This window comes from Choloepus didactylus, chromosome 16 (assembly GCF_015220235.1).
Source record: "Choloepus didactylus isolate mChoDid1 chromosome 16, mChoDid1.pri, whole genome shotgun sequence".
In the NCBI taxonomy this organism is placed as follows: Eukaryota; Metazoa; Chordata; class Mammalia; order Pilosa; family Megalonychidae; genus Choloepus; species Choloepus didactylus.
Genome location: NC_051322.1, coordinates 43,701,781 through 43,719,235, shown reverse-complemented (window position 1 = coordinate 43,719,235; position 17,455 = coordinate 43,701,781). Strand labels below are relative to the sequence as shown.

Below are 17,455 nucleotides of genomic sequence, written 5' to 3'. Positions count from 1 at the left end.
AGAATTCTAAAAAGTGTTCAATAACCCCCAGAGAAGCAAGAAAAGAGAAATAGGAAGTAAAACAAAGGGAACAAACAGAAAACAATTAATACTGGCAGACTTGACCATAATACATCAATAATTACTTTAAATGCAAATGGTCTAAATATACCAATTAAAAGACAGGAATTGGCAGAGTAGGTTAAAAAAACACGACCCAACTATATGTGGTCTACAAGAAACTCACTTCAAACATAAAGGCATAGGTAGCTTGAAAGTTAAAATTTGGAGAAAGTTCTATCATGCAAGCATTAACCAAAGAAAAGCAGGAGTGGCTATATTAATATCAGATAAAGTTGACTTCAGAGCAAAGGAAATTACTAGAGACCAAGAGGACATAACCTAATGAAAAAAGGATCAACCCACTGAGAAGACATAAATGAATGAAGAGAGAAAACAAACAAACAAAAAAAACACATTTAAAATCTCCCGATTCTGCTCTTTTCCTCATTGCCAAAATAAGAAAATGCCATCATTTTCCAACATATGGGGAAAGAGTAAGGCAGTCAGTTGAAAATGGCTTGGCTACCTTATCTGCTGCAGTGCCCTGCCATCAAAGCAGTCTCTCACTGCTTATCTGACCAGTGGTAGAGGCTCCAAATAATCATATTTTCCAGTCATCTCCTCAAAAGCCATCTCCTCTCTCTCAGAGTGGTTATTTTCTATGTGTGTTTTGTTTGTGAAACCTAAGACAGCATTCAAGAGCTTCTTGTTTTGATGTTTAGGAGACTTAAGACCCTTTGGTCAGGTTAGGCCACTGTTGATCAGAACCTACGGAACAAAGCTGTACTGGAAAAAACTGGGCGTCTCCGGAGCCTCTGTGTTTCCCCAGTAAACGCCACCTCTAAAATCAGGGCAGTGTCATGTGGGCAGACGCTAGTGTCCTTCCACAGCAGAACGGGAACTTCTAATGTAGGACTCTACAGCTTAGGTCTCCTGCCCATGCCAGCACAAGTGCCTGCAGAGGCCCTGGCTTTCTGATGGAGCTCGTAGCTAAAAACCTGCTGCATCCCTGCCAGCCCCTAGGAGACACACCCAGAGGAATAATGTTCCTGAGAAATCATTCAGGTGCTGAGGATACAACCATGAGCAAAATAAACCCAAATCCCCTCTCTCATAGGGTTTACATGCTAGTGAAGAAGATGATTTAATGAGTAATTATAATTACTGCAGTGGTGAGATGAAGGCAGACAGTAAACAAAGAAAATGTGTGGAAGATTAGACAGTAAGGAATACTATTACGAACAATCAGGAAAGGATGGTAGACAACATTGTGGGGGGAGTTGCACAATTTTGAATAAGGTTGTCAGGTCCATCTTCACTGAGAAGATACTCATTTAAGCAAAGACCTAAAGGGAGGTGGAAAAGCAAATGGGGTTGCAGTTTGGCCCAGGAGGGACAGAGGCCCCGAGGCCAGATCATTCCTGGTGAGTTCTAGGAATAGCAAGGAGTCACTGTGGCTCGGTAGGTTGATGCGTGGATGGGGGTGGGGGGTCGGGGCAGGTAGAAAAGTAAGGTGGAACCATGCAAGGCCATGGGAATATTGTAAAGTCACCGACTTTTCTCTGAGTGAGACATGGACCCGTCAGAGTACCTCGAGCAGGAAAATATGATCAGACATTTAACAGTACCATGTGGCTGTTGCATTAAGAATTGACTATATAGGGGCAAGAGTGGAAGCAGAGAGATCGGTTAGGATTCCCCTGCAGTATTATAGGCAAGAAACCAGGCTGGCTTGGATCTGGGTTGTGGCAATGGAGGTTATGAGAGAAGTGGCTGGATGCTGGACATAGCACAAAGGTTTAGCTAACAGGGCACCTTGCTATGAATATGTGGTAGGAAAGAGCAAGAGGCACCAAGGATGACTCTGAAGTTTTTGGAATTGGCAGCTGGATGAAGTTGTCACATCTGAGATGGATAATGGCTATGGGAGAAGCAGGTTCAGTGAGGAGAATGGGGACATGGGGAGCAGAGGTACCCATTCATGGATGGTGTTTAAAGCCCTGAGACTGGATGAGATGACGACTGAGAAAGTGGGTGTAGATGTAGAGGAGAGGCCATGGAGGTCCTTTAAAATTTAAAGATAAGGAGGAACCAAGCCAAGGAGACTGTGAAGGCATGGCTAGAAGGAAGGAAGAAAACCAGGTGAGTGTACCGTCTTGGAAGCCGAATGAAGAAAGTGTATGAAGGTGAGTCAGGTACAGAAGGAGTTAGCAACATGTAAGTCACTGGTCACCTGGAAAGGGACAGCATTGAAGGGTGGCAGGGTAAAAACTCCATCCATGGTTCAAGAGACAATAAAAAGAAATTTGAAAATCAGTAAAGATAATTCTTATAAGTAGTTGGGTAATAGCAGGAAGGATAACTGAGGTCGAGAGGTTTTGTATTTTTAAGATGGAAGAAATTATGCTACGTTTATACCAGTGAGAAAGACATAGGAGGAGGAGCCTGGTGGGGTGCAGGGAGGGAAATTGCTGGAGTAAGGGTTTCAAGTCCATTGGTGGTCCTGGGAGGGAGGCCACGTGTTGGGGCTCAGGTGCAGGTAGGTGGGTGGAGGCGGAAAGGGGGCACTGGAAGATATCTTCCGGCTGCTTCCATGAAGTTGGTGAAGTAGGAAGTGTGGCCGTTCCTGAGGATGCAGCGGGTGGGGGAGGCTAGAGAGGAGTGGTGGGAAAAAGCCATCTGGGAGAGAGAGGAACAAGAGTGCTGGGCTGCTCAAGGGCCTCCTGGATTCAAGGGACCGTAGATGTAAAGCACTCCAGTGGTGCAGTCTGCTTTTCTCCAGGCGCTTTGAGCTGCGCTGGTGCAGGTGCAGAGTAGGGGAGAAAGGAGTGGTAACCCCGTAGCCTCTCCTAGGCCTGCTCATCTCCTTTGCCTTCCTGTGTCTAATTAAGAGAGAGGCCCCTTGGTGACCCGTGGCCGGTTGGGCCCTGAGCAGCTCCCATGCATGGACAAGGAAGGGTGAGGAGGTTCTCCCCTGAGCCTGGGTGGGAGCTGTGAGATCATCACACCTGGCAGAGCTGTGCGTCCTCAAGGCATCCTCGGGACTTTGATGTAGCACCTCTTCCTGGGCAGCAGCGTCTGAGCCCTGGCCACCTCATGCTTTGCTGCATTATTTTGGCATCTCCCCTGAAGTGGCTCCTTGGCAGAAAACCTGCCATTGCCCAGTTGGTTGGCTCATGGTTTCAAGACCCCTGCCTCTCTCATCACTTCCCTCCTGTATCCTTTCAGGTTCCTGGTCCACGGGCAGTCAGGATGTCGGTGTAAGCGAGCAGTGTGGTGACATCCTCACCAACAAACGGTTCATGCTGGACATGCTGTATGCCCATAACAGGAAGCCCACGGATGATGAGGAGAAGGAGGCGGGTGAGCCGGGCGGGACTGAGGAGGGGGCCGAGGCGGTAGCCAGCCTCGCCAGCAGGATCTCCACTCTGCAAGCCAGCTCCCAGGCCCAGGAGGAGAGCATCAGGAGGGTGGAGGTTGGCTGTCTGGACAGCCGGGGCAGTGTGAAAGCCTTTGCCGAGAAGTTCAACAGTGGAGACCTTGGGAGAAGTCCTGGCTCCCCAGACACCGAGCCCAATGACAAGGCCCTGGAGAAAGCCCCAGCGCAGCCCAAGACGGAGTCTGACTACATCTGGGACCAGCTCATGGCCAATCCAAGGGAGCTCAGGATCCAAGACATGGATTTCACCGACCTGGGGGAGGAGGACGACATTGATGTGCTGGACGTGGACCTGGGTCCCAGGGAGGCCCCTGGCCCGCCTCCCCCGCCCCCACCCACCTTCCTGGGTTTGCCGCCCCCGCCCCCTCCACCGCTGTTGGACAGCGTGCCTCCCCCTCCTGTCCCCGGTAATTTATTGGCTCCTCCTCCAGTGTTCAGTGCTCCTCGGGGCTTAGGGTGGCCCCAGGTACCCAAGGGGCAGCCGGCATTCACCAAGAAAAAGAAGACCATCCGTCTGTTCTGGAATGAAGTTCGGCCTTTTGAGTGGCCATGTAAAAATAACCAACGCTGCAGAGAATTCCTGTGGTCAAAACTGGAACCCATTAAAGTGGACACTTCCAGACTGGAGCACCTGTTTGAGTCTAAATCCAAGGAACTGTCTGTCACAAAGGTACCACTAGCACCCAGCATGCTTCTTGATTTGTGGAGTTACTCTGCACTGTTGGGTAGGGCTGGAGAGATTTGCAGTGTTGCTTTTGCTGTTTACTAAAAAGCTCGTTGGTATAAAAATATGATCTTTATAATATAATGTCCCATTGTGCCACATGCAAGGTGTAAGCTAAGTGAGTAAGGGCCTCTGACTAGCTAATACAGACACCAGCTTACTAATGACATCGGGCCAAATAGCTTTCAAAAAACCAAATAAACACTGAGGAAAACATAAAAGGATCAGCCAAGGAATGTTAGTGTGAGACCGGCAGTGGGTGTTGATGTTAATTAGAGAACAGTGGAGCTGCTGACTGACCAAACATGTGGCCATTATCCAGTATGTGTGTTTATTTACTCTTACCTTTATTGATTATGGTTGATAGTAGCACTTTGAACTTCAGCTATAATAGCACAGGGCTTTCATAGAGGTGATAACCCAACTGACATTTCTTTGGATAATCCCTTGACTGAGTCCGTATACCGCAGCTATCTAGATGTTTCCAAATAGTTAGCATCCTATAAATATTACATGTGCATCTAGATTTCTTTTTTCTCACAAATGTTGAGAATCCTGTAGGCATTGCTCCTTCGATGTTACTTGTAACAGAGATGTTATATCCACCTTTATTGATGGGAAGCACTGTATGAGAAATTATTGGGCATTAAAACTAAAGTCATGGCTAATGAATGCTGATAAAGAAACTGCAGGATGCTGAATCACAGATTTTATGTCTAATGGTTCAGCACATTAATAGAATGTCCTTCGTGTGCTTATAAGGACAGATCATAAAAAACTGGTTTAACAAAATCACTTTGTGATTTTGGGTGTGTTATAGTTTTAAAACAGGTGTGAGAATATCCTCTCTGGTCAGGAACTAGGGGTATGAAAATGCAGTTAGTAAATTGTAATTCAGAGTAAACATGCAGGAGCTTATTATCATTAATTATTTCTAGTCCATGTGTTTGCTCCATTTATCGTCATTTTGGATGAGTATAAAGCTGTCTGAGTCAGGCTCCCAGGTTACCAATCAGACACTGACTCTGAATTAAAAAGTATGTGCACAGCATCCTCAGCGTGAGAGTGCCTTTCATACAAGGAGCCAAGTGGCAGAGTCTGAGCCTGTCGTCACTGTGTGATGCTGAAAGGCCAGTTAGGGAGCTTTAATTGGGCGACTTCCTTTTTAATCACATGCCGGGCCTCTTAAACTACTTGCTGTTCCTGCCTGGTTGGCGATTACTCCAGTGTCTATTTCTACCCAATCTCAGTGAGAATGTGAATCTAAATCATTTCCAGCCTCAAGAATCTCAAGTCAGAATTAAAGCTTTCTCCTGCTTATAAATCCAAAGTGCTAGAGTCCAATAACAAAAATCGTACCCAATCCTTCTTGTCCTTCCATTGAAAGCAGACCCAGCAATTGTCCTGTCTAGAAAATGGCACCAAGGAAATTTATGCGAGACCCTCACTCTCAGTGTCTTTGCATCCTGACTTTTCCGGGACGGGGTAATGTGCTGCTGAGCCATCCACACAGTATCTTACAATTCCCTTTACAATCAGGCTTGGCATTTGAAAGGGGAGTGGTTGGGATTAAGACAACAAGTTACCAGTGGTTGCCAGGAGTTCCCCAAGACCTGACCTGGGCAAGACCACACTAACCCACTGATCTAACTGGCCACTCTCCTTCAACCTCCCTATTCCCTCATGTGCTCATTTGGCTGGATGCACCCTCTGGGTTTCCCATGGTTGCTTATCACCCTTGGAGACCACCAGGGAGAGGGCAGCCATCAGGGTAGGGAGGAGGAAAAGGGAGTAGCAGTTTGGCAGTGAAGTCACTTCTAACTTCATTTTAAAAAAGGAAATGGCAAGTGTTCTGGTTTGCTAGAGCTTTTGTGTGCAAAATACCAGAAATGGTTTGGCTTTTATAAAGGGGGTTTATTAGATTACAAATTTATAGTTTCAAGCCCATGAAAATGTCCAAATTAAGACATCAACGCCAGTGATGTCCAGAACACCTCTGTCAACTGGGAAAGCACATGGCTGGCGTCTGCTGGTCCTTTGCTCCCAGTTTCTGGTTTCAAAATGGCTTTCTCCAAAATGTCTCTGGGCTTCTGTCTTCACTCCTTTCTCTCAGCTCCTGTGTGTCCTTGCTTCTTTCTCCCAGGGCGTTTCTCTCTCAGCATCTGGGGGTCCTCTCTTAGCTTCTCCGGGGCAGACTCTGGACTTCATCTCTTAGCTTAACATCTCCAGACATCCTTCTGTCTGTATCTCCAAGCGTCTCCAAGCATAGCCAAGCATCAGCATCTGTGTTGGCTCTTGAGCTTTCTTAAGTATTCCAGTGAACTAATCAAGACCCACTCTCAACGGGCAGGGTCCACACCTCCATGGAAATAACCCAATCAAAGATCTCACCCATAGTTGGGTGAGTCACATCCCCATGGAAACACTCAATCAAAATGTTCCACACTCATCAGAAGATTAATAAGTCTGCCCCCACAAGACTGCACTAAAGAACATGGCTTTGCTCAGGAACAGCAAGATAAAGCAGCTCCTTGAGAAGACCCCAAATGGATGGTCCACCTACCCCCGTCCTTCTCTTGGTTGCACCCTGGCTAGTTTGGTCAGTGATAAAGACTTTTCTTGTTTGTACCCTCTCCATAACCCAAAGTTCCATTCTTGAAGCAGGTGATGACTCTTAAAATGCTTTATTGCTCAGCTAATGAATTTTTGCCTAGTTTTTCTAAAATGGGATCATAAGAGGAAAGTAATATGAAGAGTTTGCCAAATGATTCCAGCATGTTCCATAATGAGACCCAAGAGCCTATACCTTAGATTTAGGGGACAGTAAATATGAGCAGAGGCTAATTTGCAAAATGTTACTAAAAGGTAAGAATGCAAATTAGGATTAAAATGTATCACGTTGAGAGTTAAATCCATTTTGCATATGTTACCATTACGGATATAACTACCCTTCTGTTTCTAATCCTTGACTGTGATTTTCATAAAACACAGCTGTAAATAGCCACTTTCTAATCCTGGCTTATAAGAAGTTTTTCATTAAACACAATAGAGCACAATAAAAGTAAAATAGAATTCACAGGGCAGGGCAGAACAAAGGGAATCAATTGTAGTTTCTGTCAAAAATACTTACACCAGACCAGAGTTATAGGGCATGGTTATGATCATGAAAGCTACTTCCAAAACAGAGATTCATGTGCCAGATCCAAAGCTGGGGTGACCATTTAATGGAAATAAGAAAAGAAAGATGCTCTTTTTTTGTTTCCTTCCCAAATACTTTCTGGCACTGGATCCACTTTTCTCTCTCAGCAGGAAAAATATATAGCCTTTTAGTAAGATGACTTCTTGTTATGTTTTGTAGAGAAAGGAATACTGTACTAAACTTCATCAGTTCTGTCTGTACTGCTGGTCTAAGATGTGATGAATCACACAGGAATGTGATTCCAGTGAAATTGACCCAGAGACCCCAGAAAGAACCTGGGGGCTATGAGGAGGACCCTCTGTGGAATTGGCATCATCTGGGAAGAGCCCCCAGAAAAGTGGCCTCCAACCATTATGCCGAATCAGAGGCAGCAAAATCCTTCATGCTCCCCATGGGCAACTTCTACAGCCCAAGTTACAGCCAGACCAAGACAGGTATGGAGCAGGAGAGGAGGCCAGAAGGAAGAAGGGGACGCGGATTCCCCTTTGGGAACTTTATTTACTCTGAAATACATCAGAAACTATAAGCAGTGACTATTTAAGAAAATTCTAAGATGATGACTTAATTGGTTTCAGGGTGAGCCCTGGCCTGGGTTATTTATGTAGTTTTTGAACTTTTTATTTTGAAATAGTTTCAAATTTACAGGATAGTTACAAAAATAATACAAAACCCATACAGAACACTCCAACATCCCCCTACCCAGCTACCCAGATCTGTCATCTTTTGCTAACATTTTACCACTTTTGCTGTATCATTTTACCTATCCATCTCTCCATCCATCCATCCACCTATTTTCTAAACACTTGAAAGTAGGTTATATACATCATGCTCCTTGAACACTTAATACTTCCATGTATATTGACTAAATAAGGAAAGTCATTTATTTAACCTCTTTAAATGCACTTATCAAGTTCAAGAATTTAACATTGATATTAAACTTACAGTCCATTTCCCAGTTTTTTCATGTGTTCCAATAATGTCTTTTTGGACTTTTTCTCCTCCATTATTAGATCCATGTATTGCATTTAATTATTATTTCTTTAGCTTCTCTCTCTCATTGTAGAAGCATGTATATAAACATAAAATTTCCCATCTCGACCACTCCCATATACCATTCAGTTGGATTAAGCACAATCACAGTATTGTTCTACGGCATGGGTTTGTTTTAAAAGCTCCCCAGTTAACTCTAATGTACAACCAAGGTTGTAAACCACTGATTATATGTGGAAACTGAGGCACTGAGGGAACATGGTGCTGTCCCCCACCTCCTTTCCCCGTTGATTCCCCCTTGTTTATCCTGAGAAGAGAGAATTTTCCTACACTAGGTTCAAGTTCAGGACGTAAGGAAATAGTTATTTATTTTTAACATCAGGCTCAAAAAACATAAATTGTGCATGGGAATTCCAAATACAACCTTGGGGTGTAAGTGGGGTGGCTACACATCCTAGTGTCCCAGGACAGTCCTGGCGTGGGCCTGTTGTCTTGACAGAATTATCAAGAGCATCCCTGTCACTCACAAAAGTGACCTGGTTAAGATGAGAGAGAAACTAAATCAACACTGGAAATCTGTTTGACAGCTGGTCTCCGTGATAGAAGACTCAAAGGACAAGGATGGGAAATTAAAACTTTTTTTCCTAAATTTTATCAACCAAGGCTATTCTGGCAAGTGCCTCAGAAACTGTAGTCCTAACTAGAGGGTTTTCAGCCTTTATTTAGACATAGTTTTTTTGTTTATTTGTTCTTGTTTTTTTTTTTTGCTTAATGCTTTCCCATATATTGCACCAAAACCTCTATTGCAGGACTTTAGGAGAATTCCATTGTCACATCTTTGTGGCATCTGTGTCATTGTATCATGGTAAACGTTATTTTATCAACAGACACTTTTGAAAATATTCTGTGGCGTCACTTTTTTTTTTTTTTTTGGCAGTTAGCAGGGTGTGAGGAGAAATGATTTACCATTTTAGAACTTATGCTGTGCTGAGTCAGTCCTTGAGTCTCTGACAGTGATGCTCAGAAGCATTTTGAGCGGTCAGTCACCGTTCATGGAAATGCTTTTAAACTAAGGGATGTGCAAGACACACTGAATTTTGTGTTTGTTTTTCTGTGTGTTTTTTTGCTTCAGGAATAATTTATTCTATATCTCAAGATATGTCTGAAGACTTATTTTAATTTTACAAATTAAAGCACTTCTTTATTCATAGGAAAATCAATAATGAAACGATCATTTATTCTGGGAACCCTAAAATTTTGAAGCTTGTAGGGTTTTTTAAATGTAATTTTATTAAGATGTATTCACACACCATACAATCCATCCAAAGTATGCAATCAGTAGTTCACAGTATCATCACACAGAGTCGTGCATTCAACACCATGATCAATTTTAGAACATTTGCATTGCTCCAGAAAATGAAAAAAGAAAACCCCAAGCAGCTCATATCCCTTTATCCACCTCCTTATTGACCCTTAGAATTGCACCCTACCCAGTTTTAAGACTTACAATAAAGGTAGGTTAACTAAGACAGTGTAGTACTGTCAAAGATAAATGTGTAGATCCACACTGAGTTTTCTCAGTAAACCATGTCTTCAGTTTCTATTTGCAGTCACAGCACCCACCCTCTGGGGTAACAAGTTCTAGGCATCAAATGTCCATTTTTAAATTTACATCCTTTAATTTCAGTAAAATTACTTTTTAAAAATTGAAAGGGATGTTCCTTCACAGCAGTTTTTTAGGGAACTTTGGGATAAACAAGCTCTATCCACCTGCCCAGCCTGCCTGCCTCCACACCCTCCCACACTCTTCTTTCCTCCTCTTCCCTCCGTGGGAAGTTTCTGCCTTCCTCCTGACAATGGGGTGCCTCAGGCAAAAGCACCCTGACTGGGCAGAGGGGTGGAGCAGGGTTTTCTGTTTGACTTCCAAGGACCAGCCCACAATTTGGTTGCCCAGTGTTACTTGCAGCAGAATGTGTGGCTGTGTCTTGAGAAGTCAGCTGTGCTCAACCCTGGATCTCTCCATTTCACAGTAACTGGCAGCTTAGCCACGGATCCTGGGATGGCACAGTGTTTGTTGTGCATACGTCAGGGCTCTTTTACACTGATCAAATACGTCATCCTTTATCTATAGCCTTAGGGGCTTGATTCCACACCAGTCCTTGCTGCCTTTCGGAATCCAGGGAACCCAGCTGTTACATCCTAAGATGTTCTCTTATCCCTGCCTTTTGTTTCCTATTTTTAAATTGTATTCCTCTTTGGGACATCTTCCCACTCACCCACCAATCCTGTCCCAGAAGTCTTTAGACTTTCTGAAAGCCTAAATCCATGACTCTGGTGGCACAAGAGCTCTTTTACACATTAGTGATGCCTGAGCCTCACTGCAGTAAATCAGAAGGTAAATCAGAATATCCTGAGGATGGGACCCAGGCACTGCTATTGTTTAAAAGTGCCCTTGGGGATTCTCTTGTACACCCAAAATTATAGACCAGGAGTCTAAGTAAATTACATTTTCTGATTTTCCTTCAGAAGATGTCAGTAGGTTGATCAGACCTGTGAAATGAAGTTGAGTTTCTCTCAGTTTCTGGCCATGTCTCCTGGCAGAGATATTGAGTTTCCTGATCTTTTTCCAGAAACCCCTTTCCTTTAGGCCTGCAGTCCAGTCTGTTGGCCTCAAAAGGGAATTTGGCATTGTGGAAATCACCTTGATATTCTCTTCTATAAACACAGAGACCAAGACATTCACTTCTGTCTCCTTTGTGAAGAGATTGTCAATATCATCCTCAGGGTGTGAGCATGTCCTAGATCTGTTTCCCACCAGGGGATCCCCTGTGCCTGGGGGTCTGCAAAGACTCTAATGAACATCCATGAGCTATTTTCAGCCCTTCACAATTTGTATATGTTACTGGTTCTGCAGGCTAAATCACCACGTCTCCTCTCTCTCACCTGGAGCACTGGCTGTCCAGGGTGGCAACGCTGATCTGATCTAACGATTAGTAAACCTGATGGGTGTGTTAGTTATGGAAAATACACATTGGTTGGCAATATGTTTTTAAAATACAAGGTCGCTAGAGGAAAAAATCAAAAGCAGTGTGTGGTAGTGAAAATAGCTAATAGCTAATTCTTAGAAAGCGCTTACTGTGTACCGGGCCTTGTTCTAAGCGTTTTCCCTGTGTTAATAGCAGTAATACTATTCTAGTAGTCCCAGCAAACACTTCTCTAGTTCTCAGCACAGGCCAGGCCAGCCCGGAACACTCAGGGCCTTACGTGGATCATCTCTTTAAATCCTCACAAGGCGCCCTGTGAGACGGGTGCCAGAGAGGACGCCGAGGCACAGAGATGTCCCGTGATGTGCCAGGGCAGCAAGTGAAACGGACCCCACCGACCCACCCACCTGACTTGCTGCTTTGAATATTTTCAGCCACTCTTCAGGGCTCCCTGGATTCCACAGTGTCCCCACTCCTCTCCATTCCATGCCCTCCACACTTCGTGTTCCCCCTTTGGGCAATCCTGCCATATTTAAAAAGTCTCTCCTCCCTCAAGTGACCTTTATGCTTTGTTTTTACTGATTTTAAATTTCCTTTGGTCTAGGCTCTGCTACTAACTGTGTGACCGTGACTGAGTTGGCCAACCTCTCTGAGCCTATTTCTCCCATGCAGTAAAAAAACAAACAAACAAACAAAAAACAGTCCTGATCCTGCGTGGCCTGACCTCCAGGGTGGTTGAGTGGATTCAGCAAGATGGGGTGAACTTGCTTATATGCTGTCCACGGCCTTGTAGGTGTGTTAACAGGCCTGTCCTTTTCATGCTATTGATTTTCTTAATCTTTGTCACACGAGTTTCCTGAGATTCCAGTGTCAGACTTTTAATTAGCCTCTAAGCTTAGTGACTAGCACTTACCATTTTTATCGTCCTTCCTGCCTTTTCCTAACTTCTACCTGAATTCTCACCCTTCTCTTTTCCATAATTGAATGATTATGAGGAGGAGCTGTGCTCTTTTCCTGCCCCTGGATGTTGTGGTCACTCTTACCTGGGGGTCACCCACCCCTGTAACCTTTCAGAACCAAGTTCATTCTTCTACCTTACATACAGTTTCTGAAATGCCTGCTCTCGGAGGCAGTAACTTGCTCTGTCCCCATCCCGACTTGTGCATCTCCCTAGGAGGCATTTACTCATCCAGCTCTGGCTGCAGCACTGGGGCTGAGGACTCGTGGCTCTGACTCACTCGTTTCCAGCTGAATCTCATACCTGGTTTAGCCATTGTATAAAATATTCCTATTGTCCTATGTGACTTTCTGCCCCTTAGTGATTGAATTTGCAGGGTCCAATCTCTTGGGGCTGGACTGGTTGGAGAGCAGACCCCAACCCAGGGAGGTGACCACAGGTGGATCTGGGGCTGCAGAAGGCGGCACAGCCCTTCCCCTAAGCCTTGGCGGTTACAAATCCCTCCTGAAGTCTGCCGCCGCCTCTTGTGCTTCCCAGAAATCCTGTCACGCTTTGGGCCTTTGGTGGCATCTATTCGAAGACTCCTTCTAGAGGGGCTCACTTCTGTCCTCTTGGAAGTTGGACCCTCACCGTCTTGGGCAGCTTGAGAGTAAGGGGTTGAATCACCTTAGTGACTGCCTACCTGCTCCTCTCTCTGAGTCCTCTGCTGGCCTTGGAAGCATCTCTCTCCACAGAGGGTGACTTCCCCTCCTCATCCCCTGCAGTATCCTTTGCTGAGTCAAAAAAAAAAAGCCCCTACACAGCACCCAAGACTGAGGCGTTTCTCCAGAGACCGTATTTCCCCTGTTGGAGAAGGGCTCCTATTGGCGTGTTTGAGGCTCTCTCATCCTCGGAGCTTTGAAGGAGGTAGTTTGTTCCATGCATGTTGCTGCCTGGTTCTGCTCAAGACTGCAGCCTAATCAGGCTTTCTAGAACTAAAAATGAACCTGGCTTCTCCTCAAGATCTCCCATTAAAGGAGTGAGAGCCTCCTTTCCCTTGAACATGTGGACGTATTTGGGAAAATGGTGTATTCAGAGACAGCTCCACAGTGATTTTGCCCACACCGTGTTGCTTCTATCCTTTTGCTGACAACCCCCAGAGATAATTGATCCCGTTTCCTTGTCTACCCTGCCCTAATCTAGCTCTCTGTGCCTGGAGAACCGCCTTCTGACATGCGTTCCTCCCTGACAGTCCTTGGGATTTGCTGAGGAAGAAGGACGTTTTATCAAATAATTGTGATGGAATCCCTTATTTCCGATTGCCCCCAAACTGGCCGTCGGTGTCAAGGGGTGCCCTGCCCTCCAGAGTTATCCCCGTGGAGATGTTCTTTGTTGGAGGGCTAGGCACATAACAGGCACCCAGGAAATATCTGTTTAAGGAAAGGGGACACACATCAAAGACAGGCAGTCAATAAATGAATATGTGAAGACACAAGGCCCATCAGGAAGAGACTGTCAGAGGAGTGACCTTTTCTCTCAGCCTCTTACCCTGCCTCGCCCAGGGCCCGATGTCACCAGCAATCACTGATGATGTCTTGAGACCCCAGTCAGTGGGGGTCTTACATGGTGGGGACTTACCCCCGTTAGCAAGAGGGTCTCCTGGGGTATGACGTACTCCTGCCAAGCTGACCCCTAGCCAGTCCCCCGCAAGCCTGTGTTCCCACTTTCTCCTGGCATTTTTTCTTCCTAAGGAGGAAGACATCAGTCAGTACAGTCTGTCATGATGTTAATCTTCCATAATTGCTTGACTTAAAGTTACTCCTTTTGGTTTTGAATTGGAAATCGGTCTTTCATGCTGTGTTCTGGGTCAGTAATATTGGGATCTCTGCTGAAATGGCCTGGACCACTGTAGAGAGTTGCTTCTGTTCTGTTATTCCAGCTATTTGGGTGCTACACAATTTAAATTACATCAGCTTTCTAAGTGTTCCCAGCTGGTTAGATAGATATTTATATATAACACTACTTTGTAAGAATATTCTTGGCTTGATTTACCCATATATTATTTCATGTTAATTTGACAATATTTTTTTCCAACTTCAAAAGCAAACCTTGTTGGAATTTTGATTAGAATTATTTTAAATTTATATCTTATGTGGGAAATAACAAACATCTTTACAATATTGAGACTTTCTCTCCAGGTACATGATGTTGCTCATGTATTCATTATCTTTTATTATCCTCAAGATAGTTTTGTTATTTTCTTCAGCTAGGCCCTGTACTGATATCTAGGGGTTTTGTTGGCTTGTGTGGGTGCTGGTTTCTGTGGGTGTTGGTTTTGGGGTGTGCCTGGTCTCCTATTAAATGTAAAACAGCTTTTGGTGTCCTTCCTGGTTGCATTGACTTCTCCCATCGTCCCAGCCCCTGCCTCACATCTGCCCCATCACATCTTGCCTCCTTCCTTCGAGCTGCCAGCAGGGGGGCATTTACAGTTCCAAGTCTTCTGCACAGGGACCCCCTCCTCCTCCTCTCATCCCTCTCTCTGCTTTTTATCCCTTTTCCATTATTGACCAATTTCCCATTTTTCTAATTACAAATAATGGGCAGTCACTGTGGCTTTTGATCAGAGGTGCAGTAAGGAAAGGGGTCAGGTTCCAGGTGGAGGTAGTCGGAAAGGAGAAGGAGGGATGGCTGAGAGGCTTTGTGGAAGACTGGATGATGTGGGGGACACGGCAGCATTCCCACTGCTCGTGAAGGACCCTAACCCCAGAAGATTGAATAATTCTGTTTCATATATTATTTTTATCCTTCCCTTCCCAATGTGAGTGGCAGAGCTGTGAACACATGTGGAGTCATTTGTGGCTGGCTTTCCTGCTGCCACAGGATGCCTGATGGCTTGTCCTTCCTGACGTTCAGAGGGGTGTGTGTATCGAGCAGGGAGCCCCCACGGGGGCCTGTGCAGGTGGACCCTGGCTGAGGGGGCAGGACTCAAATCCCAGTGGGGCTTATCTCCCAAGCTGTTGGCCATGGGGCCCTGTCTCCCAGAGGGGACATCTTAGGCTCATTGCACAGAGCCTTCATCTGGGCCTGCTCAGGCATCACTCCAGGCTCCTAGAGTGGAGGGGACCATGTGGATGAGGGCATGAGGGCAGATCTCAGGGAGTCCCAGCCTTCCAATAAGCACTGCCTGTGCTGGATCCTGGCTGTGAGTGGCTCTTTCCAGTGCCAGGTCCCAGGTCCCAGGCCACTTCTGTTTTTCTGCTGCACCATCCTCATGTGATGTTCGTGAGTGTCTGTCGCCGCAGCTCCAGGCCCCATGTCCACATTCTGGGCAGGAAGAAGGGGCAAGGGCAGAAGGCATGGCCCCCAGGTCTGTCCCTTTTTAATCAGGAAAACAGAAGCCAGAACTAAGTCACAGGGCCAGCCCTCCCCGCAGAGGTCCAGGAAGATGATTGATTTTGCCAGATTGAACAAAATCGGAGTGCTCTGTTGGCTGTTGGTGAGCAGGGAAGAGGGAGCAGATGTTGAGGAGGGGTCCTGCAGGGCCTGGGGAAGCAGGCAACCTGGCACCCCCATCTTGGCATTGCTGTAACATCCTCCTTTGTCACCTGTGTTCAGCATTTTGTCAAAATGTTCTTGTTCATGTTGAGCATCTCATAGCTAATATATTTTAAATTAAATTTAAAAGGTAGATTGTGAATTTTCACAGGCTCCTGAATAAGTTCATTTGATGAAATGTGTAGAAGGGCAGCGGGGCCTGTATAGTGGGGCTGTGTCTGTGCCACATGTCCCTGGGAGCCTACTGTTCACAGCTGATGACCAGAACAACAGGCATTGCCCTCCTGGCCATTAGGCCCCAAAACAGCTAGGGTGCTTCAGTTATTTTCTTTGTGAATAAATTTCAGTTTATTCACAAATGCATATTTAAGGATCTAAAATAGAATTTTAGCTGTTAAGTTTGGAAGGGGCCAATGGGACATTAAGAGGCTCTATGAGAACGGTGCTGAAGGTGACTGTCCACTCCTCCTCGCTGGTCTCCTCGGACTGGTGAGCCTCAGAGGGCAGCTCAGTGTTGTGGCTCCTGACAGCTCAGCTCCTCCCAGGCCCAGCCAGTTTCCCTGAAACAGGAGAAGGTGAAGCCCTTGGGCTGGGGCTGCCTGTGGAGTACAGGAGAACCCTGGGCCAGCTCCCAAGGCCCCCCTACACCCCTCCAAATCACCAGCTTCATCCCTGGCAGGACTCAGCAAAAAGCCACTTCCTATCTCCTCATCTTCTCTTCCCAGCTCTAGGGTAACCTGACCACTCCCCATCCCACCCTCAGGTAACCAGATAAGTTACTCCACTGCTGAGTCCCCTCCCACAGTGAGACAACCCCCACCCCCCATCGCTATACTCACCATGTGTCAATTCCTTCAAGACAGCCACTTTATTTAGTCATCTTTGTCACCCTCCACTGGTCACAGGCTTAGGTTGCCTCGAGGGAAACCTGAGCCCCACAGGAAGCTTGCTGAGCCAGGTCTCCTTGCTACCCATTGCCACCATTCTCAACTTTCCCCGAGAAGAATGGGAGAGGTGGGGCCTTGTGGTGCCAGCTCTGAGCCTGGAGAGGTGTTGGCTCAGCACAGCCCATGTTCATTGAGTTCCAGCAGGGAGCTGTGAACTCCAGCTCCACAGGGGCCGCCCCTGAAGTGTAGCCAGGCCAGCAGGGAAGCCACACAAAAGACACCTCACATTCCCTCTCCCTGCTTGGGCAGTCTACCTGTTCTCCTCCCCAACCCCCCACCTTTTCCAGCACATGCCCCTTTCTTTTACCTGCCTTGGACAGCCCATCTTCACCCACCAGGCTGCACAGGTGCCTAAGTGTTTCAGGAAAGAAAGGAGTTCTGGCATGAGGGGCGTAGGATGTTTGAATGGTGAGTTATGGTGAGGGGGAGCACCTGGGGGGGGACGCAGTTGGGGACTAGGGTGCCAATAGGCCAGGACAGCTGTCCCCAGAGATGCTGGGCTGTTCTCGCCGGGCCCATCTCTTCTGCTGACTGTCTGAGCACACTCCATTTGCACTGAGGACAACCAAGACGCAGTCTGACACCTCGCAGTCCATGGGAAGGGAGCTCTGAAAGGTCTTGGTTTTGTTTCCACTGCT

The 17,455-nt window shown here is 46.2% G+C and overlaps 1 protein-coding gene across 3 annotated transcripts in view; it reads left to right on the top strand.

Moving 5' to 3' along the window:
• The window catches only part of FHOD3 (formin homology 2 domain containing 3), a 509,790-nt gene that overhangs the window by 446,759 nt on the left and 45,576 nt on the right, over positions 1-17,455 (top strand). For all 3 annotated transcript variants that reach the window (XM_037806361.1, XM_037806363.1, XM_037806362.1), the window contains one exon: positions 3,271-4,151. In XM_037806361.1, coding sequence (XP_037662289.1) covers positions 3,271-4,151 — 881 coding nt within the window. The remainder of the gene's footprint in view (positions 1-3,270; positions 4,152-17,455) is intronic.